At 42.6% G+C, this 23,144-nt stretch overlaps 1 protein-coding gene across 2 annotated transcripts in view; it reads left to right on the forward strand.

Moving 5' to 3' along the window:
- FNDC3B (fibronectin type III domain containing 3B) overlaps positions 1-23,144 on the forward strand; it is a 474,093-nt gene that overhangs the window by 291,402 nt on the left and 159,547 nt on the right. For both annotated transcript variants that reach the window (XM_069213040.1, XM_069213041.1), the window contains one exon: positions 15,195-15,253. In XM_069213040.1, coding sequence (XP_069069141.1) covers positions 15,195-15,253 — 59 coding nt within the window. The remainder of the gene's footprint in view (positions 1-15,194; positions 15,254-23,144) is intronic.

Here is a 23,144-nt window from a genome sequence, read left to right on the forward strand (position 1 = left end):
ATTATTTAAACGATAAATATTTTAGTGTTAGTTGAATACATGTGTGGCTGTATAAATATCGATTTATTGTGAAAATATCCAACAAAGTATTGGTTTTCCTTAAGTTTCTCTCACTTTATGGTTTACTACTGTCAAAAGTACTTTGACAATTGTTGTCATTAAAGTTAGTGTTTTGCTTAAATCACAACAGATTAATGCCTCGGATACTTCAAGTTTCTGTGCTCTTTCATGCTTTGTGACTCCCATCTCGGATTGACTTTTTCATCTACTCGAGCAAAATATTTTTTTGGTCTATTTTGACTTGCCAGACTGTTAAGTCAGTCCTCCTGGTATGCTTGAGCTTGTCATTTTGTCAATAGCGCTCCAAATAGTTATATGCAAATGTTCAGGTACAGATACATAGCTTCAGGGTGGCATTGGGCCCATTTCTAAGCGCTCCATTATATGTCAGAAGAAAGATATTGTATGTTTTTTCTCAGAAACACTTGAAAGCAGTGATGGCACTAACCTCTGCTTCAATATATAATATATATACATATGGTAGGTTTGTGGAAGCTGATGCAGTTGCTGAGGTATGCTGGGCCTATATTGTGCTATGCTTTGAATGTGTATGTGAAGACATTGAAGAGCGCTAGTTTGTGGATGGGGAGCCAGCGGAGCTCTTTGAGGTAAGGGATAATGTGCACACTGGGTAGGAGGGTTAGGGAGAGTCTTGCTTCTGAATTCTGTACCGTCTGAAGTTGCCTGGTTAGTTGAGTTTTGATTCCAGTGTAAGGGGTGTTTCCATAGTTCAGTTTTCTGGTTATGAGGGCTTGGATGATGGTTTGCGGTGTTTTGTGAGGAGCCATTTGAAGATTTCCTTTGGCATCTTTAGTGTGTGGAAGCAGGAGGCAGAGGCTACGTTTACTTGGCCAGTCATGATGAGTTGTTTGTCGATGGCTATCCCGAGGTTCTTGATGTGGATTGCTGGGACGGGGTGGGTCCAAGTTACATAGGCCGCCAGGTGGAGTCCAATTGCCAAAGATCACAACTTTTGTCCTATTCGTGTTTGACTTGAGATTGGTTTTCATCCAGCCAGAGACTTGGGGCATCCATGTGGAGAAATTGGTTGAGGTGATTGGTGCTTTGTTGGAAAGGAAGAGTATGAGATGGGTGTCACTGGCATAGGATAAGACGTTTATTCCATGCGCACGGATGATGCTGGTGAGAGGGTTCATGTAGATGTTGAAAAGGGAGGGTCATGACCATTTCTAGTTAGGGAGTTGTCTCTCTTATGATGGTGTTTATATTTGCCCATGACCCATCCAACTAGTAGCATGATGGAAATGTCTAGTGATGGAGCTGGCCGCCAAAAGCAGGCGTCAGGTGAATGAGTTAGCCATCCAAAGCAAATGATCTGTGATCGAGCTGGCCCTTCTTGCTATGTTTCTGTATTATTATGAATAATGATAGGAATTGCCACCATAAGCATTTTAGCTAGTGATTAAACTGTCCATCCTAGGATATTGTGTAGGCATTAAGCTATCCGGACTAATAGATGCTTGTTGTTTTGAGCTATTAAACAAATGTCTACTGACTGAGAGGCTAAACGAGGTTAATGCCTAGTGATTGGAATGGTTGTCCTAGGCAAGTGTCTACTGATCCAGTTTACAATCCTTGGTAAATATATATTGATTGAGCTGGCAACTATGTCCATTTGTTTGAGATGGCCATCCTAAACAAATATCTTCTTATTGAGAGTGCCATTGTATGCAAATGTGTAGTGACTGAGCTGGCTATCCTGATCAAGTTCCTTTTGACTGATATGATATCCTAGCCAAATCTTTACTTGCACAGTGATTGGAACTTCCATGGTTATAAGTATGTTTATTTTGCTAGATGTAATTTTATTTTAAGTGCAAAAATTCTTTAAAAGAGGCTTGTAAAATATACCTGCCTGTTGGCCCCGAGTTTATAAACTCAGTAAAGTCTAACACAGCAAACAGTTTGTGGTGGGCTGGTCCATCTTTCCAGTGGTTGGTAGAAATTGGATTTGGCTGCTTTACTGCGTGGATTGGTTTTTAGATCATGTTTATATGTTGCTCTTAAAGGTTGAGTCCTCAGTTTTCTTTTCAGTACCTGGTTAAGATATTTATGATCTCAAAAGGCGTGAACAGCCTGCTTCAGGGAAGCCAGGGTTATGCTTTGCACAGCTCGGCTACAATTCAGGCCTGTGCTGTTGATTTTTGACAGAGCGCTGATTTGTGTGGATGATTTGTGTGCTCTGAACCGTGGTTTAGCAGAGGCCAGCCCTGTACTTTCTCTTGTGCTTGGACTCGGATACTGGGAGCGCTGTGCTCACAATGATCTGCCCACCTTCCTTTCCCAAAAACCTTTCTCAGATGCCAAAGACTACAAAATGGTTGCAAACATCTCAGCAGATTCAGACTTCATTGCACTGATTTGTAACTTGAATGTATCTTCTTGGCCAAACATCTGAATTGTGATAGTGTTATCGTATTGTAGCATTGGTCCAGTGTCCCTTATCATTGATGAGTCATGAGGTGCTTTTGGTTGGTCTAGTAGGAAACTGCTCCATTTCTTGCTCTTGGTTTGAGGAGCTTTCTTTTATTGTGCGGTCTATGGGGGAAGCCTTTGTTATGGTGTAGGGAGAGGTCCTCCAGGAACGTCAAACCATTCTTGTCACTGTGTATGAGCTGAAGCGCAGAAATATAAGAGCGATCTTTACGTTGGCAGATGAGATTTAAAAAAAAAGGTTTTCTATGAGAAAGTGTCTTTCTCTTATTTCTAAGTGTACCTTGCTTCTAAATTATTGAAAGTCACAATTGTTCACAAAATAAAATCTGCGAATCAGTCCCTTACTGTTCAATGCTTAATTCCTGAAAATAATACAATTATTGGTCATTTGCTAGTTTGAGAGGTTCAGGCTCAGCATTTGGGAGTTATGTTTATGTGTGGACCCTGCTGGGTTGCATTACAGATAAGGTCACTCAGTGAATCCATATCTGCTCAATGCAAAGACCCATTCTTGGTCTTTATTTGTACTTCATAGTAATTGGCTATTCAGTCCAATCAGCATCATTGATGGGACCAGGACTACAGATACCAGTATGCAGTACGTTTAGGGGCCTCATTGTGTGCAATCAATCTTTTAATTCTCGCTTCTCTCTTTACTACTTTCACTGCACTCAGACTCTCACTTGTTTGCACACTCATTTTCTCTCCTCACATACCCCCTTTCTCGGACAACAGCTCTTACACTCCTCATAATGCATGCTCATCTCACTCACTCCTTTCTTGCACTCCTCTCACACTTGTCACTCACTCCTTTCTTGCACTCCTCTCACACGTCACTCACTCCTTTCTCACACTTGACTCACAATCCTGTCACTTGTACTCTATTTATTACTCCCACTTACCCCACATTCCTTTCACTCAGCTTGCCTTACCCTCACACCCTCCACAGTCCCACTTAACCATCTCACTGACACTCCTCTTACACCAGGTTTCTTCTGAATTCCTTTACTTGGGCTAAAGCTCCAGTTTACACTAGCAGCTTATAAAGCATTGGGCAACGGTTGATTGCTCGTCCACGTGGATTTCACAGAGAAAATTGATATTTGGTGATGTTTTAGATGAAGTCACAGTTGGCAGGTCTGGGTATTTGTATTATGATGTTATTGGAAAAGGGAATGTGTTGTGGCCTATTGCTGTCTTATGCATTCTCCCCTCTACCTAATGTTCCCTGCTGCTCAGCCAGTGAGTGAGGTCATTGCATGGTTGGGATGTTGACAATGTTAGTGCCTGGGTGAGTGGACAGTTGGAGTGAGAAGGGCTGAGCGGTAGGATGCTGCTACTGGTGGGACTTTATCTGTAACCTACATCTAAGCTAATAAACCTACCTCTGTTATAACCTACGAGCATCCATCATTGATTACAACAGAATGCATTTCCTAATATTGGAGAGAACCAAGACAGTGCTGTTCTTAATTTGCAGTCACCAGAGCCTGTGTCTAAATTTGTTTTTAGACAAGAAAGGCTGATGAAAAATATTGTTTCTCTCTATTGCACGTTAGAAACTAGCCATAGCATAGGGTGGGGTATGGTTCTGCTACCTCTGGAAGGGGCCTTACTAAGCTGGTGTTTACATTTTGGAAGAAGTAATGGTCAGATAAGGCAGTAGATGCAGGATGAAATATCCATTAGTATATTACTCGATTAACTTGTGTATAACCTCATTCACAAGATAAGTATTTCTGCTTTTTATAATACTGCGGCAAGAACCACATGCGACTACAAATAGTAAATCGGGATGCAGACGTGTTCTCGATCTGTGTACCATATAGACCCTGGGTGCAGTCCGTATGTTCAGAAGGTATACAAGTAAGAAGTGTTGTACAGTGTGTATCCACGGTTCAAGTCTTGATGAATTATGGGTTAATCATATTTATATGTCTCCATATGAGCTATAAATATGATTAGCCAGACCGTAATAGTATATACAGGACATGGCGGGCCTCTTAAATGTGCAGTATTCCTCATATGTCATGGAGGCTTGTCCCACCAACTTTTTTCACTCTCAGCCTCTTACACCTCCCCATTCCCCATATGTTGAGGGACACTTGAATGCCCTTCACTGCAGATGTGGGAGATGTCATTTCAGGCTGTGTTCCAGCAGTGGACCCCTACAGAAGAAGTTTAGATAGCTGAGCATTGGATGATGAAATATGGATCCAAAAAGCGTTGCCATTTGCACAATTCAATTTCAGTGGTGTGGATCTCTCTTAGAGCCATCCTTCTGAAGGAAGTTCTGCTGCTACATACTTCTTCTCTTGAAGAAAGAGAAATGAGTGGTGGGGAGACCCTGGCACCCTTGTCCTTCACTCCCGCCAGCCTGCACGCTATTGCAGAATTGTGAAGAGTGTATATCTGCTTCAGCCTTAAGGGCTTCTGTAAGTGGACAGTGCTCTTTCTTAAATATGCAGGACACAGAGGTAAGAAATAGAAAGAGTGACCTTACATCAATAGAGCTTAATGACCTCCATCCCATCTGGTACCTTCGGCACCCATTTGCATTGCGTGCATTGATGTCAGTCCTGGGAATTTGTCTGTCAGTCTTATAATACTCAGTTGTTGGACTTGAAAATTCTAATCTAAGAAGGAGATGGCCATGCAGTGGAGAAACCAGGTAAACTGGCTGCACCTCAGCCACTTTGGTCAGGCGAAAGATCTTGACCTGCTGTGTCCTTCTAGTGGACATTTATGGTAAAACAGTAGTTGATGTTGAAGTATATTATAATTTCAATTGAAACTGTTTTTTAGTAAACAACTAATTTTTGTAGCATTGCCCATTTTATAGCAAATCGTGTAAATAGTTACCATCCCTACAACTACTATTTTTCTCCAGTTTCATCTTTATTGATGTTCTCTGGATTTGTTCGACATATTTTTTTATTTCTGTTTTTCGCTAATTTACATTTTCATGTTAACTGCTTAGTGCTTTTTCTATAAAGCCCTGTTTTCGACATTAAAGTTCTGTGTTTTGTAACAGCATTTCTGTTTCATTTGGTTTTGATTCACACCCTCATTTCTTTAACTTTGGTCCTCACTACTTAGTGGTGCGAGAAGAGCTAAACATTGGCTTGCCTTTGGGGGGGCCTCTGATTGCTGAGGAAGCCTTGCCCTGCCTTAGCATAAGTGGGCCACGACCCTCTCCCAAACTTGCCAGGTGAAGAACTTACTGGCATAACCCCTAATTTTCCTTGCATCTCTTTATAGATTCCATCTATGTCTTACATTGTATGCATTGTGTTCTCATTTCTTTTTCATTTTCTGACAACCATCCTTCATCACCACTTATACATGGGTCAGTGATCTACATACACTGTTATATAATTTGTATTCAAAATGCTCCCATTTTAGATACCCAGTTCTATTTATAATTTTCCTTCTTTTTAAAATTGACAATAATTTAATGATAGCGTTACTAAAGCCAATTTTTCATAAATGCAAATAATGCACCTTTATATTATGTTTTTCAAATTCTGCATGATCCAGCAAAATACTTGTAATGCCGAATCAACCCAGTGACACACACAGACATGTTCAAGTCACTTGCACTGAAAAGGTTCTCAGTGAAAGGCACGTTAGGCATCGCTCTGCGTTTTTTTCCAAAAGCTGATCCACAAAATGTTCCAACCCTTAAAGGACATTCTAAAACATATATTCCTGGATTCCAGGTTGCCTTTGCTACAGATGGCACAGAACCTACTGCCTCCTAAAATGGTGCATTTTTTTTTTGTTTTTTATATATAGACCTGGTACATAAAACTGCTGCAGAAGCAAACGAACCTGGATGAGGTACGGCAGGCGCGTCATTGCATAAATCCATCTGCAAAAGTCCTTTCACTGTTTCAAGGACAGGAAATGATAAGAATATGTGTTTTGCCTTCATTTTTCGCTGGAAAACGTGAAAGCAGTTTGTAGTGCCTCCAACAGTGTCATCTTCATTGCAAGAGTGAAACACACAACTATTTTTAACGTTACCCGGACAAGTTGCAATTCCGCTTAGACAACCAGCGCCAGCCATTACACTGGTCTTTTTAAAGTTAATGGCACTTTGTTTTTGGGACGACAGCCATATCTACATAAACGTTACTGGACGAGGTAATGACTCATTTTTAAGAGTATTATTCTGTGATGGGACAGCTGTAAACGTGGGCCCCTTATTTGGCATTCTGTAGGCCACGTACACTCGACGTAAGAGAGCGGAGAAACATTAACACTGCCCCTGATTTCCATCACATGATGTGCTGTACAGTGAGATGCCACATCTGGACGCTGTTAGACTAGATCCTGGCTTCCGTACGGGCCCCGTTAGTTCTCTTCAGGGCATCGCGCTACGGATTTCATGTACCATGTGGGTTTATGCCAGTCTGTCCCCATACACTGGTGGTATACCATAATCTCCCATTCTTTTCATCTTTTATGCACTTTCGCTTTACCTGCTCTGTGGAAGTTCCTTTGGGAGGAAACTGTCTGTCTCCCACGTGACCTCGATCGGACAGGAATTCAGGAATAGGAAGTTCATACAGTCTGACTGACATCCATCTGCACATCTGGTATGAAGTATTTCTGAGCCTGCGGGAATCGGTGCGCGCTCTGTGCTCGGTGAGCCAGAGATCAAAAGATTATAAAGCGAGGCAGACGTTTATGTAGACAGAAATGCACAGGATTTTCTCGAGTTTGCTAATGTGCTTTTCAAAGGCATTGTTTTATCTATTTTTTACGCCGCTTGATCTTGCAGGTCACCTTACTTCATCACTGGAGTTGCGTGTCCGACTTTATCCACAGGTGATTGGCCGATTCCTTGGCAGGACAGAGTTAAAGGGGCGAGCAGGCTGCCCCATTGCAGAGCCAGGCACATTCCTCAGTGCCGTAATTATTGGACTACGAGCGCACTAAAAAGAGTGTCTCTGCTCATTTAGCCTTCTCCGTCTTTTATATTTATTTCTGGAAATGCTGTTCCTTTTTTCTCACATTAACGAGAAAACAGCTGCGTCTCAGGACACATTCTTGAGCTGAAAACTACCCTGGGATTTGGGGAGTAGTCATTAACATCTGTGCAGTTTCAAGAGGCTAAGTTTGTTCCACACAACTCCAAGTAACAATCTTTGGTTTAAATCGAATTGTAAAATATTGCAGTGGCTGATTCTGTGTGTTTTTTATCTTGCTCTTCTGAAACTAATATTTACTTTTATTTTAATGCCTGCACCAAACCGGAATTAAACTCCAACTGGCTCACTATTATGCAAACAATAGCCCTGGATTTATAACTCCCCTAACAGGGCTTGTTCTTGAGCTAGGAGGCTGCTTTTCTGGGGTAGTGTTTAATTGATAATGGTAAGATATATTACCTGCAGCGCTTACACATGGCAGAAGTGAAGTATGAAGCATTATATAAAAATAAGTTTATTACATGTAAAACCGAGGTCATATGCCATTGGCGACGCCAGAAGAGGGTGGCAAAATGCAGAATATCTCTCCTCCTTGATACAGGGAAGGGATGCACAGTTGCGTGGGGTGCCAGAAACCTTTCCCTAGACCAGGGGTCTTCAAACTGGGGGGCGGGCCCCCATATGGGGGCCTCAAGTGATCCTAAGGGGGGGCGCCAGGCTCTGACCAAAAGAAGCATTATTGAGCTAACAGGGCTTTGTTTTAAGCAGAAAAATGTATTTGCATTTTTAAAAAGGTAACAGTACTTAACTGTAATGTTTAAATAAGTCTAGACATATTTAAACATTGACAGCTTTAAAAAATAATTGTGAAAAATTAAGAAGGGGGGCCCAATGATTTTTATTTTTCAACTGGGGGGCGCAGCATTATAGAGTTTGGAGACAACTGCCCTAGACCATCTCATATGGTTTGATTTTTTCCCATCGTCTAGCCTTTGACGCTGGGGCGACCCCTCCGTTGTGGCGGAGGAGCATCACCCGCTGCTGAAAGCAGAAAAATAAAGTGTTAATAAAAGTATTTTATTATCACTTTATTTTTTCACTTAGTGTGGGCGGGGCCTGCCACCACCAGATCACCAGGGAGGAGGACTGGTATGTGCACTTCTAAGTGGGTATGTCAGTTTGGCCGCCGTCCAAGGCTGGTCAACCTGACATGCTCGCTTCGAACTCTCCTCCAGGCTGTGTCGCACATCCAGGTAGAGACCAAGTGCAGGCTCCCACTCACTTCCTGAGTGGCATTTCTTCCCGCTTAGGCCAATCCCGGCGCTTCTCATATGCTGGTACCAGCATGAGAGAAGCGTCGGAATTGGGTGTGGAGGGGAGGAAGAAGACCAGAAGAATTTAGGCCGCAGGAGTGGCAGAACACCGAGGTGGCAGGTAAGGTGTTTTTTTTTTTGTTTTGTATTATTGGCCCCCCTCCTTGCACTGCCCCCACCACCCCCTTCCTGGCAGCAGCCGCTACCACTTTGGTGTATATAAGCACCACCCACGTTTTTTAGGCCTGCAACTTGCATTATTATGAAAATAAATTAAAGAGAAGATAAACAAGAGACAATGGAGGAAGCTATGCACAAAGTCATAGCAGTGTGGATACAGAGGTTTTTTTATTCAAGGAGAATCAGTTTAGGAAAACGTTGGTGACGCGCGAGTTTTGGGAGCACTGCAGGTAGAGTGTTCAGAAGCATGTTTCCTGGGTACTTTGTATAACAACTGACTGGTTGTTGGCATAAGCATTGCATTTATCTGTGTTACAGTATCTTTTGGGGCTATTTTTGAGCTGAACATGACTCTCCTTTTTAAGTAGTGAGCAGGACCAATCTAAATCTGTATGCTGGTCCAGTATTGACTTGTTATCAATTTAAACACCATCTAGAAGCAAAGCGTCCATAGTGCTTTGGAAAGATTATTCTTCGCAGACTCTCTTTAGATGTTCAACACTGGACCTCAAGACTTTTCTTCAACCATTATGAAGTCTTCTTTTAAAGGTTCTTGATTTTGTGCTTTGGTACCACTGTAGCAATGGAGGATATTTCTTTTATTTCATTTAAACTAATGCCAATGCAGCTTTTGGTTTCACAACGACAATATTTTGTGAGCTGTAATTACCCGTGTATTCTACTTAGATTAGTCAGAAGAAAATATTCAGTTTTTTCTGCTGTCGTCTTTGATTTCAGAGTTTGGAGGGAAATGCTCCTTCGGTGTTTGGGAAATATCTTTTCCCTTGAGGCCTCCAGAGATTCTAGAAATGTCCTTCACTCAACAATTCCTATGTGGTCTTAAGGTGTTTTTTAGGTTTTGGGCAAAAACAGTTTGATTTGACTCATTTATTGACATTGTGTTATTTGTACACATTTGGGCATATTTTGATGAGTTTATTATGTATCTGCTCCTCAAGAATCACATTTCCAATTGGCTGTTGTTCAGTTGGTAGACAAGTGTTCCCTTATTATTGTGGTTGCATCAGGGGCTTCACTTTATCTGCATCTTCTTTCCTCCAGTTGTCTGCATTTCACGGGTAACAATACAGGGGACCAGTCTGTCTCCGTCATTGTCCTGGTGGGCTGTCCACAGCAGCTCCTATGTTCAAAGCAGCAACGCCCTTCAGAGGAAATAGTGCCCACCTTATCATGTCTCTTATACCTTAATTGTTTAGATGTTCAACACTGGACCTCAAGACTTTTCTTCAACCATTATGAAGTCTTCTTTTAAAGGTTCTTGATTTTGTGCTTTGGTACCACTGTAGCAATGGAGGATATTTATTTTATTTCATTTAAACTAATGCCAATGCAGCTTTTGGTTTCACAACGACAATATTTTGTGAGCTGTAATTACCCGTGTATTCTACTTAGATTAGTCAGAAGAAAATATTCAGTTTTTTCTGCTGTCGTCTTTGATTTCAGAGTTTGGGGGTAAATGCTCCTTCGGTGTTTGGGAAATATCTTTTCCCTTGAGGCCTCCAGAGATTCTAGAAATGTCCTTCACTCAACAATTCCTATGTGGTCTTAAGGTGTTTTTTAGGTTTTGGGCAAAAACAGTTTGATTTGACTCATTTATTGACATTGTGTTATTTGTACACATTTGGGCATATTTTGATGAGTTTATTATGTATCTGCTCCTCAAGAATCAAATTTCCAATTGGCTGTTGTTCAGTTGGTAGACAAGTGTTCCCTTATTATTGTGGTTGCATCAGGGGCTTCACTTTATCTGCATCTTCTTTCCTCCAGTTGTCTGCATTTCACGGGTAACAATACAGGGGACCAGTCTGTCTCCGTCATTGTCCTGGTGGGCTGTCCACAGCAGCTCCTATGTTCAAAGCAGCAACGCCCTTCAGAGGAAATAGTGCCCACCTTATCATGTCTCTTATACCTTAAATGTTGTGGCTGCTATCATGCCACATTGCCTTTGTTTAGTACTCACTTCTTCCAATTTGTTTTTGCAAAACACAGGAAAAAGAGGTGCATCAGCGCTAACCTTTGGTCTGTGTGGTGGAGGAAGAAAGAGCAGTAAACTCATACATTTCTTCCTTCATGATACTTTCTCTCCTTATGATTTGGAGTTATTGCTTTTTTTTATTGATTGAGGATAACATGATTTTATTAGCAATAAAGGTAAGATCTTGCATCTGTCCTAGAGGTGGAAGTTGAAGTGTCACTCCTGATTGAAGCTGATCGCTTCAAATTCGACCTACTTTGGTGTAGATGTGGAATCATGGATGATATTGTGGGTTAAAAATTGCCAACTTTTCTGTTGCCCTCTTTTCTAAGGGGTAGCAGTAACACATAGATCACTTGGGTTGTGGGTAGCAATGGAGGAGATAAAGTTTCTATTAGCCCTCATCTCACTCTTTCCTAATGAGTGGAACGCTGCCATTGCAGATGGAGTGACGATGCTAGCAAATGGGATTGTTCTGGTATTGCTGTTAGAGTCTTTTTACTCAACGAATAACTGTGTGCATCTTTGGATGTCCAACTGGCTTGGGCACCTTCTGGTGCTCCACCTTCCATCTGGCCACCTTCCTGTTGTGAAGGAAGTAGCACCACTGCACCACCTCAGTGGTTAGATGTTCAGAGTCCAGCTTTTAACCTCTCTGCAGTGTTTACGAGGTTCAGGCTTTACACAGTGGAATCAGGATGCCCAGTGAGGACTCACCTCCACCACATGCACCATCCAAGTGGACTGGGTGATGCTACACAGGCTCATGCATGCATTCTTTGCACATGTGTGAATCTTATCAGTTCCAACCAGAGGCATGGAGTTTTCTTCAACAAGAATCCCAACTATAGAAGCGTTTGTGACTCTTTCCTTTATTCTGTGCTACCCTAATCTTCTACTGTTGTTTGTGTGCTGAGCCAAGAGCATAATGTCCTCAAGATTATCTCCATTTTTAGTTACTCTTCTGTTCCTGTCTAGGTTATAGGGGTGTAATTATGGGCAGCTACAGAACCCTTCAGTGCCTTAGGATGTGACAGTGCAAGTCTCTTTTGAGGTCACATACTTTCCAGGTGGCTTGATGCAGACTTGTTTATTATACAAGTGTAGGTGTGTGTCTATTCTGCATAATGAAAGCTTCCACATTATTTAATTATAAGTATTAATCTTGCTTTTCGGTTTACATTTGTATCTACGCACGTGCAAAAGTGAAGGTAGTTTTTAATACTTCTGTAACCATATGCATCATGGATGAGGAAGGAAAGCTCCTCTTAATGGGCGCACTCTGCCAACCCCTACCTAGATCAGATGGTTAGGGATAAGTTGTTCAGTGGATATGGACATGGTTGTTCTCACCTATAAAGTAGATACAACAACAAGTTTAACCACCAAAGATTATTTAAGTTAGTCCAACTGAAGCATTTTCGTTGCCCTATTCTAATAAGCATGAACCCTGTGAAAATAATGCAGAATCTGTAAGCAAGAATGCGTACAAACCATAAGCTGAAAATCAAGTGAGTGTATAGTTTAGACCAGTGGTTCCCAACCTGTGGTCCGGGGACCCCTGGGGGTCTGCGAAGCCTCCTCAGGGGGTCCGCAACTGCTTAGAAAATTAAATAATCTTAACAGATTAGGTCCCTAGCTTTAAGTAATGACTCAGTGGGGGTCCCTGGATTCCAATAATGATTCAGTGGGGGTTCCCCGGGTTCCAGTAATGATAAAGTGGGGTTCCACAGAAGTCAAAAGGTTGTGAACCACTGGCTTAGACAGATACACCCAAGGGATTTTCTAGGGTGCAAAGGAAGCAGAACCTTGACGTATGCATATTTAACAAGGCAAATAGAGAGGTACTCAGGTGCTGCAAGTGTGGAAAAAGCGTGGTTGATTGAGAGCATCTGATGGCAGCCTGAGCTGCGTTATTGTAAAACCGATTGAGAGCCATAAATCAGACATTGAGAGCATCTGTTGGCAGTCTGCGCTGAGACAGTAAAACAGATTGAGATGATCTCATGGCAGTCTGAGCTGTGAGTTGGTAAAACAGATTTAGAGGATCTGATGGGAGTCTGTGCGGTGAGACAGTAGCACAGATTGAGAGCATCTGATGGCAGTCTGCGTTCAGACAGTAAAACAGATTAAGATTATCTCATGGCAGTCTGAGCTGTAAAATGGTAAAACAGATTTAGAGGACCTCATGGGAGTCTGTGCTTTTAGACAGTAGCACGGATTGAGATTATCTCATGGCAGTCTGAGCTGTAAAATGGTAAAACAGATTTAGAGGACCTCATGGGAGTCTGTGCTTTTAGACAGTAGCACGGATTGAGATTATCTCATGGCAGTCTGAGCTGTAAAATGGTAAAACAGATTTAGAGGACCTGATAGGAGTCTGTGCTGTTAGACAGTAGGACAGATTGAGAGCATCTGATGGCAGTCTGAGCTGTAAAATGGTAAAACAGATTTAGAGGACCTCATGGGAGTCTGTGCTTTTAGACAGTAGCACGGATTGAGATTATCTCATGGCAGTCTGAGCTGTAAAATGGTAAAACCGATTTAGAGGACCTCATGGGAGTCTGTGCTTTTAGACAGTAGCACGGATTGAGATTATCTCATGGCAGTCTGAGCTGTAAAATGGTAAAACCGATTTAGAGGACCTCATGGGAGTCTGTGCTTTTAGACAGTAGCACGGATTGAGATTATCTCATGGCAGTCTGAGCTGTAAAATGGTAAAACCGATTTAGAGGACCTGATAGGAGTCTGTGCTGTTAGACAGTAGGACAGATTGAGAGCATCTGATGGCAGTCTGAACTGTGAGACAGAAAGACCGACTAATAGCAGCAACGAGACAGTAAAACAGACTGATTTTTGAAAAAAAATTATTCTTTTTATTAAACAGCAAAACAGCCGTTGTACATTATAGCGGACAGCAATACAGATCCCATCAGCAATCTGTTGCAGACGAACCAGTCATAGCACTTATCTCTATTCCAGGTTCTGACTGGTCAGTCGAGCATCCCTCCGTCTAATACACAGGTGCTCCTCTATCACACGCCCCCAATCGCCCGAACCCAGCCCGCCAGTCATCACACCGTGTGCCTGTAAGCCCCCCCCCCATCCTCCTCATATTGTCTCCCACTTCTTGGGGCAGGCCCTGCTCTCATAGATTACTTTTTCAGCGCTGCAGCACCAATCCAGATCCTGCTCCCATCCCAGAATGCTGGGCGGAGAGTCAGCACCCCACGCCCGCACTATGTTACGTTTGGCAACAGTTGCAGCGACAGCCAGCCATAGCACATGATGTTGTGGCCAGTATTCCTCCCTTGCCACATTAATCAGAAGGATCTGATTTGAGTCTGAGCTGTGAGACAGTAGAACAGACTGAGAGCACGTTCTGACAGCAGCTTGAGCTGTGAGACAGATTCAGAGCATGGGATGGCAGTCAGAGCCCTGAGACAGAAAGACCGCTGAGAGCAGCTTTGAGACAGTAATACAGATCTAGAGTACCTGATGGCAGTCTGAGCTGTGAGGCAGTAGAACAGACTGAGAGCACCCATTCTAATGGCAGAATGAGCTCTGAGGCAGTTAACCAGATTGAGAGCTTCTGATGACTGACTGTCTGAGCAGTGAGACAGTATAACTAGGTTATCAATCCTGGTTAAGATAACTATTTTCTGATGAAACCCCTTTGTGTTTTCTTAGGTGTTGAGCTCAAATATATATTCCTATTGTAGAATAATAAACTCCAGGCCGCGTGTTCAATCGGAGTGGTGCATTTGAGAGTTTGTTTTTAGCCGGAAAATGGTCTTCAAATTTCCTTGAGTGACCAATAACCGTGGGGGTTTCTTTTGCATCCCAGCCGCTTCTGTAACAACTGCAGTGTAATACACCACAAATCTGCTCTTAAATGTACAAAGTAGGAAAATCAAACGAGTAATTGTCAGGGTGTTGGAAAAACTTAGACTCGACTCAAACCTTTTTGTATTGTAACCAGAATAATGTCCGTGTCAGTTAGTTTAATCGCGTTGTAGGGTAATGGGAGCAAATTGGCTTTATTTCTACTTTTATATTAAATACATATGTTCATATTTGTGTATAATTTATGTCTCTTGTGGTCCAACTGCCATGAAGCAAACTGCTTCGGAAAGCAAATTATGTCACCGGAAAATTCCGAGTTCTTGAAGCCTGTGGTTTTTGTTTAAAGTTGTTGGGTATCGCCATCTACTGGTAATAATGTGGATTTTTCTTTTTCTGCCGCAGAAAATGAAAATGATTCCAAAAGGGTTCAAGATGTTCTTTCGGGCATAGAAAAACCACAGGTATGTCACTATTTTTTTAATGTAAAAAATGACATCATTTATATATGAAATAGATAACGTCTGCCAAAAGCCCTGTGGACATTATTTGTAAGATGGTGATGTGAAACAGCAGTCCACTGTGATTAGGAACTTGAAAGAATGCATTGATACATTTGACTTGCTCTGAAAATGCTCTGACTTTCTCGAAAGATCCTTGGTTTTGCTATCCAATCTATGCATCTCTGTGTGTTTCTATACTGTATTTTATTATATTAACCAGGGCAGAAAATAACAGCTTCGAGATTCTTCCCAATCCCTAAACTGACTACCTTCAAAATTTGCATATTGTTGTTTTCTTTAAGCCAGGCCAACATTTTAAATATCATTCTCCACAAGTTGTCATTGACTAGTAAATGCTGTAAAATGAACTGCAACACTAAACTTAACATTTCAAATCACATTCCCTACAAGTTGTCGCTGACATGTGAATACTAAAATTAACATTTTAAATCACATTCCCCACAAATTGTCGTTGACGTGTGATTGCTAAAATTAACATTTCTAGTCACATACCTACAAGTTGTCTTCCACTGGTGAACTCTTTAAAAATGCAGTAGAATAACTACTTTGAACCTCTTCTGGTTACCTTTTCCGCATTTTATACACCCTCGGAGTTTTTTCTGTGTTGGTTCTTGCTTGATTGTAAAGTGTACACAATAGTTCCCAAGAAATAGTGCAGATTTCCATCCACACACATTTCATGCTGCAGATGTGGTTGGCAAGTTACCCATAGATCTAATTTTTGTACCAGCATGGGCATTGGTCCCTGCATCCATCTCTTGAAGCCTCAAATGTGGATAATATGTGCCTGGCATAGCATGCAGTCACATCTTCTCACATCCTCACAGTTCTGCACTTTGTTGGAATTCTCTTTTTCTCTGTTTCTCTCTATCTCCTCCTTCTCTCTCTCTTCCCTCCACACACCACCTCTTGTCTTTCCCTAAGATGAAATGCTAAGGTTTATAGAGGATTTAGTTTTGAAAAAGTTGAGGGTCGATTTTGTTGAGGTTATTCTTGTAAATACTACCAGAGATAAACGTGAAGATTCAATAAGAAAATTGAATAACAGCTGTTTAAAGGTTTGCTTCGCTTAGAGAGTATTTTTTGTAGAGATTTTTAGTCGAGATGTCTTCAGTACATTAGCAATTTGGATCTCTGAGAGATGGAGACATTGCAATGTGGTTGTGGGTGAAATTAAAACTAGATCCAAAAACAACGTGTCTCTGGATTTGACATGAGAATAAATGTTAGCTGGTCCCTACCTGACTGCCTTTTGAAAATAAGCCAATAATAAGTAATGCGTATAGGTTTAGGAATCACTCTCCGTTTAGGTGACTACGATGAGTACTGTCTGTTCTTTTAGGTGAAAACTGAAGTTATGGCTCAGGCAAAGGAGGAATAGATACGTCTGATACAGATGTACCATCAGAAAAGGACACACACTTACACTAGGCCTCTGGCAGAGTTTGCGGAGTTCCGCTGTTCAAAACTCAGCAAAATGACCAAAAAACTCCACAGCGCTATGCAGAGTTACGCAAAGTGGCAGAGTGTGTTAGGTCGTGATGTTCTGGCTGATATTTAGGGCCCGGTGTTTGTCCTGCGCTGTAAAATCAGTGCAAACAACACCACATGCAGTGCGAGAGGGCGCTGCCTCTTTTCTGCCGCTTGAGTAGATTTTCAGCTCGAGGGCAGTTTTCTGTGAGCGGAAGGTGGACTGGTACAGGATTTGCCTCGCTTGCACTCGCAAATTTAATGTTGTCAAGTGTGAGTGAGGAAAAAGCTCTGACACGCTACGTGGAGTTTTTCGGAACTGTGCGCTCTAAGCTGAGCGCAGAGTGGGAAAAACTCTGCAAACTCTGTGAGCGGAGTTCACCACTCGCCCTCAAACACATACAAAGGCACAGAATCCCAATAGCATTTTCCATAATCCGCTGCCCAAAGTCTCTGCTGTGAGGTTTACCATTAGCTTTTCCTCTAAATCTACCTGCCACTCGCTCTCACTCTAAATTGTTTTTCAGGTACCCAGGATTTCCCTTTCCATACTTGCAGCCAGTTTCACCATCCTATAGTATTTCTTAATGAAGATGGCTAGGCTCATAGGGCCATATGTACAAACACTTTTTCCCATAGACACAGAATGGGTAAAAACCTTTGCTAGATCTGGCCCATAGTCCGTAGAATACGGCAATACCACAATCAAGGCCATGGTCCCTTCACACATTGATCGACTTGTACTCTTCTCGGTGGAGGAAATCCCCACACACCTCAAGGGATTTCGCTCTGAGCTCCACGGGCAGCACCGTTGTTCTGTTGTCACCTGAGGTCTCTAATACTTCCACCATCTTAATCCACTCCTGTTACTGCAGATGTGAATTTAATTCCATTCACGAAACCCACCAGAAAGTTCCCTAAAAAAAAAAATAGCCTGGCAAATGGCGACCATGGAATGGACATCAATCATTGACTTGTTTCCTGTGCGCCAGCATCATCACTAGGACCAGCAACTATTGCACCCCATGAGATGAGCACTGGGAATGGATCCAGATGGACTTGTAGGTGATGATAGTAATATACTGTGTTCTGTTTGCGCCTCAGAACTCACTGCTGTCATCTCTCAGCGCGGTAAATATTATTATTACCTACTTCATGGCTTTTAATTTAACACCACGAAAAGGATGGAAGGCTGAGTCTACCCTGACAGGATTCAAGCTCGCGGTCTTCAGGTGACTGAAGATGACCACAGCAGGAGTTACCTCTGGATCTGTCTTGCCAACAAATAACCATCATCAATCCTGGGGATGTGTTGTGAAATAGACCCTCAGGAAGAACGACACAGATAATAATCAATCTCAAAATAGGGCCACACGTTTTGTGTCACTGACCCCATTATCCAGAGCTTCTCAGATGACAAAAGGTTATTAGCAGGGGCAAGATGCACCTAAAGTGACTGTAGAAAAAGTATGGGGGTGTAGATATGCAGACTACTATCGAGAAGTCTGTGCGGCTATAACAACAGAGGTACAACCGAGTGAAGTCTGAGTAGGAATAATACATTTTATATTAGATTGTAGTTGCATTCATATAGCGCTTCCTACCACAGATTACCCTCTGAAGCACTTTGCTGATGTCTAGCATCCTGCTAAGAGGGAGCGCCACAGAGGAAAGAGCTTGTCTTTTATGTGGCCAGTGGAAGCCATTTAGATGCCATGTGCTATTATCTTGATGTGTAACTAAAATGAGTGAGAAATAAAACATTTATGTGTAAAAGACTCTGCCATCCAAATGGTCATGCATTCTGTTGTGCAATTGATCATGCCAGTGCTCATGCAAGTCTATACCCACGATACTATATTTCAGTTTAGAAATATTGATGTAGCTTTGTGGAGGACTCTTCCAGGCCCTTCCTTGTTTAATTGTTTGTTTTAACCAGTTTAACTTTGGTTTGCCTTTTCTACATTTTGAGTTATTTCTAGGAACCTCTCATAGACTGTTTACAGTCTTGCAGCTCCGCAGCACTTTTCCAAGCAGATGTTTCCCAGCTGAGTGGAAAGGTTTCCAGGAACTCATTAGCAATGCCTGTTCTGATTCTGGCCCCTGTGACAAAGAACTCCTTGTTACCCTGCTATCACAAATCTGCCATTTCTTCGCTGTACCTTGTAGACTCAGGCACAGAGGCTCAGGTTACTCCAAGTAGTGTTCGCTCTTCAGATCAGGATGAGGCCTTTCAGCACTGCAGCATAGGATAAGCCATGACTTGTCCTGGCTTACCATTGTGTGCAGAATTGGAAATCCTAATACTTTTGTAAACATGGAATAAATGGAACTATGAGACAGTTGCAGACAGGCAAAGCAACGTTAGATTCATTTAAGATGAGATAGTCACCTCTGAAACCCCCTGCATGCTTCAAATTTCTAGTCTACAGCGAGTGTGATGCATTAGCTCTTGGTTAATTTTTGTTTTTTTTCACCATGAATTGTTCATTTTGTAAATTAGTCCCGAGTTCCTATTGTTAAAGAAAACTCAGCATTCAGGATAACGCATAGAAGTCTAACATTTGTTGAAAGCAAAAATACCCAGCAGTCATCAAATAAGCAACACAGTTGCCCTTTCAGCAGACCAGAGCTTCGCCCTTGATCGGTTGGAGCATGGAATGCCAAAATCCATTTATCTTGGTGCTACATTCCTACACTTCTTGTCGATGCAAGTGATTGGAAGTGAGAATGCGTGACAGAAATGAAACCGACTGATAGGCCTTATGAGCAGGTTCCAGGATCTTCTTGCGGAAGAAATAAAAGGAATGTAATTACATTTACTTGAGCAAAAGACTGACTTCACTAATTTCTCCTTTCTTCTGTGTGTTGTGCCAGCCAAGACTGTGAAAGGAATTGGGAGAAATAATTCATAAACTTTTTAGGAGGAATAAATGAGCAAAAAAGCAGTGCAAGAAGTAAAAAAAAAAAAAAAAAAAGCATATAGTTTGCAAGGCATTTGATCAGAAGAGCTAAATGTATGTAGGCTGCTATCACTGCACCAACGCAACAAGGTCTATGAAAATACTAATTAGTACCTTACAGTTACAGTAATGCAGTGGTAAATGTAGTAGTGGACTGACACGTTTCTTAAATGTTACTGGACATCCACAACAGCTTCATACCACACACACCCACCGCACACATCCCTCACTCACCCAACCCAACCCCCACTCATGACCCCCCCACCACACTCACCACCTGGGCCTCCACCACACACGAAGAAACTGAAAAAACCATGAACTCCATCCACTCCGGATCCCCCTCCGACCCCTGCCCACATCGCATCTACAATAAAGCCAGCCCAACCATCGCCCCCATACTCCGCAACATAATCAACTCCTCTTTCGATTCCACCACCTACCCAGACCCCTGGAAGCACGCGGAAATCACCGCTCTCCTAAAAAAAACCAAGCCGACCCAGAGATCCTCTCCAACTACTGCCCCATCTCCCTCCTTCCTTTCCCCGCCAAGGTTGCCGAGAAACTAGTCAACGCCCGACTATCCCACTACCTCAAAGCAAACAACACTCTTGAACACTCACAATCCGGGTTCCGCAAGAACCACATCACGGAAACCGCCCTCATCGCATTCACTGATGTCATCAGGACCAAAGTCGACAAAGGCGAGACCGTCGCACTCCTCCTTCTAGACCTCTCCGCAGCCTTTGACACCATCTGCCACCACACACTCTGCACACGCCTCCACAAAATAGGAATTCGCCACAAAGCCTTAGACTGGCTCACCTCCTTCCTCACCGACCGGACCCAGAGTGTCCGCCTTCCACTCCAACACTACCAAGATCATCTGCGGAGTCCCCCAAGGGTCCTCCTTCAGCCCCACACTCTTCAACATCTACATGATCCCCCAAGTCATCATCCTCCGAGCACACGGAATCACTATCCTCTCCTACGCAGATGACACCCAACTCATCCTCTCCCTCACCTGCAACCCCACCACCGCCAAAACCAACCTACACGCTGCTCTCCTCAACACCACCAACTGGATGACCACTAACCACCTCAAGCTCAACTCCAACAAAACCAAGATCATCATCTTCGGCCCCAACAAAACCACATGGGACGACTCCTAGTGGCCCACCGCCATAGGCCCTGCACCCACCCCTACAAACCACGCACGCAACCTCGGCATCATCCTGGACCCCTCCCTCTCCATGACACAGCAAATTAATGCTCTAACCTCCTCCTGGTTCCACACACTCCTCACTCTAAAAGAAATCCTTCAAATGGATTCCCCCCAGAGAACAGAAAGACAGTCACCCATGCACTCATCAGCAGCAGACTAGACTACGGTAACGCCCTCTACGCCGGCACCACACGCAAACTCAAGAGAATCCAGAACACAGCCGCACGCCTCGTCCTTGGCCTCCCCTGCCACATACGAATCTCACCACACCTCAAATCCCTTCACAGGCTCCCCATAGACAAGAGAATCACATTCAAGATCCTCACCCACGCACACAAATCCCTCCACAACACCGGCCCAACCTACCTCAACGAAATAGTGAACTTCCACACTCCCACACGCAACCTCCAATCAGCCGACCTAGCCCTAGCCACAGTCCCCCGCATCCAACGTACCACCACAGGAGGCAGGTCCTTCTCCTACCTCACCCCAAAACCTGGAACTCCCTCCCCACCAACCTTCGCAAAACCAAAGACCTCCTACTCTTCAGAAAGAACCTCAAGACATGGTTGTTCGAACAGTGACCCTCCCTGCCACCCTCCCTTGATTTCCCCCCCCCCTCCCAGAGCCTTGAGACCCTCATGGGTGAGTAGCGCGCTCTATACATTTTTTTGATTGATTGACTAGGAGCGGAATATGCATCGTGGAGTTAATTGTCGCCATTAGATATGTTTAGTGCATTTTACAAGTAACAGAAAGATCAGCTCAATGTGCAGATGTACTGAAAATAACCGACAGGTTTGTGGTTGAGTAACAACCTAGCTCAATTAATCATGTACAACAGAAAAGTGATTAAACTGGTTGGTGTCGGTGAATGAAGTTAATGTGTAAAGGGCAGGTAGGGATTGTGCTCAGTAGCAAAGGTGAAGAATGAAACTAAATTGTCTCCTCTTCGGAGACCAATAACAAAGTGACTTCTAGGGGCTATCAGAAAGAAAAAAAGAAGGATGTTGAAGGAGCAGAATGTCAGAAATGTTAGAGATGTGACAGGGGTACCAGATTTACATGGTATAGACGATGCCCTGTAAGATACAATGTTTGACATCTACGGGTGCATTGGGCAATTTGCCAAAGTGACCAGAAAGGGGATTCGGGAAAAGAAAATGGGAAGGGTTTGATAGCTGTCACAACAGAAATGTTGTTCTAGATATGTCATTAGATAGAAGAATACGTTGCTGGTTCCTAGGGAGAAGAAAACATAAGATAAGGGTAGGGGATATCCATCATTATTTTTAGTGAGCATTAATGATATTGAAATTAAAGTAATTGCATATTCGTGTTGACCACATACTTTTGTCAAAGCAGATGGCCTTTTACAATTTATTGTATGCTATTTGGTGTCTCCTCAGTGTATCAGGCATCATTTGTTCAGTCTTGTTCTTAATGTGTTTGTTTTCCCGGTGATGAATTTTTTCAGTCATAATCTGGGAGAGCATACCAGATCTTTGTGCCAGGTTTGGCAAATTTTACATAGGAAAGATTGATGCTGACAAAAAAACAATGCAGACTTTACACCAATGATATAGACCAATAACAGGCTGAATATTGTGGACACACTATTTCTAAAGAAGACAGTAGACCAAAGAAAAAATGCCCTAATCCATAGGTATCAAACATCAGCCAGAGAACAGGTCAGTTGTAGTCCGATATAGTGTTCTTCCAATATTAATCAAAGTGCGGGCATGGTTTGCTCCACTGATGATCAAACATATACAAAACACTACTACGGAATGGGGTAAGAAACAGAGAGTTTTGAAAATAACTATGTTGGCATAAATCTTTCAATCCTGGAATGAAACACTTTATTACTCTTGATGCAAATTCCTTCAGATTAGCCATGGTTTTGTCATGGAAAAACGATGATGTAAATTACAATCCAGCACCTGATCTGATGGCAATTTGAAGTACAGAAAGGCACTATTAAGTAAATAACCAGGAGGTTTAAGTCTCTCTATGGAACACTTAAAGTTCCATGTTAACTACTAAGTACCACTTGAAATTATAAATCAATAGTTTATGTTAAAACCACCACATTCATTTTGAGTGTGATAACAGTTGTCCAGATTAGCATCAAGGCAGCAAGCCTTCAATGTTCAAGGAGACAAGAATATTGATG

Source organism: Pleurodeles waltl, chromosome 11, assembly GCF_031143425.1.
Source record: "Pleurodeles waltl isolate 20211129_DDA chromosome 11, aPleWal1.hap1.20221129, whole genome shotgun sequence".
Lineage (NCBI taxonomy): Eukaryota > Metazoa > Chordata > Amphibia > Caudata > Salamandridae > Pleurodeles > Pleurodeles waltl.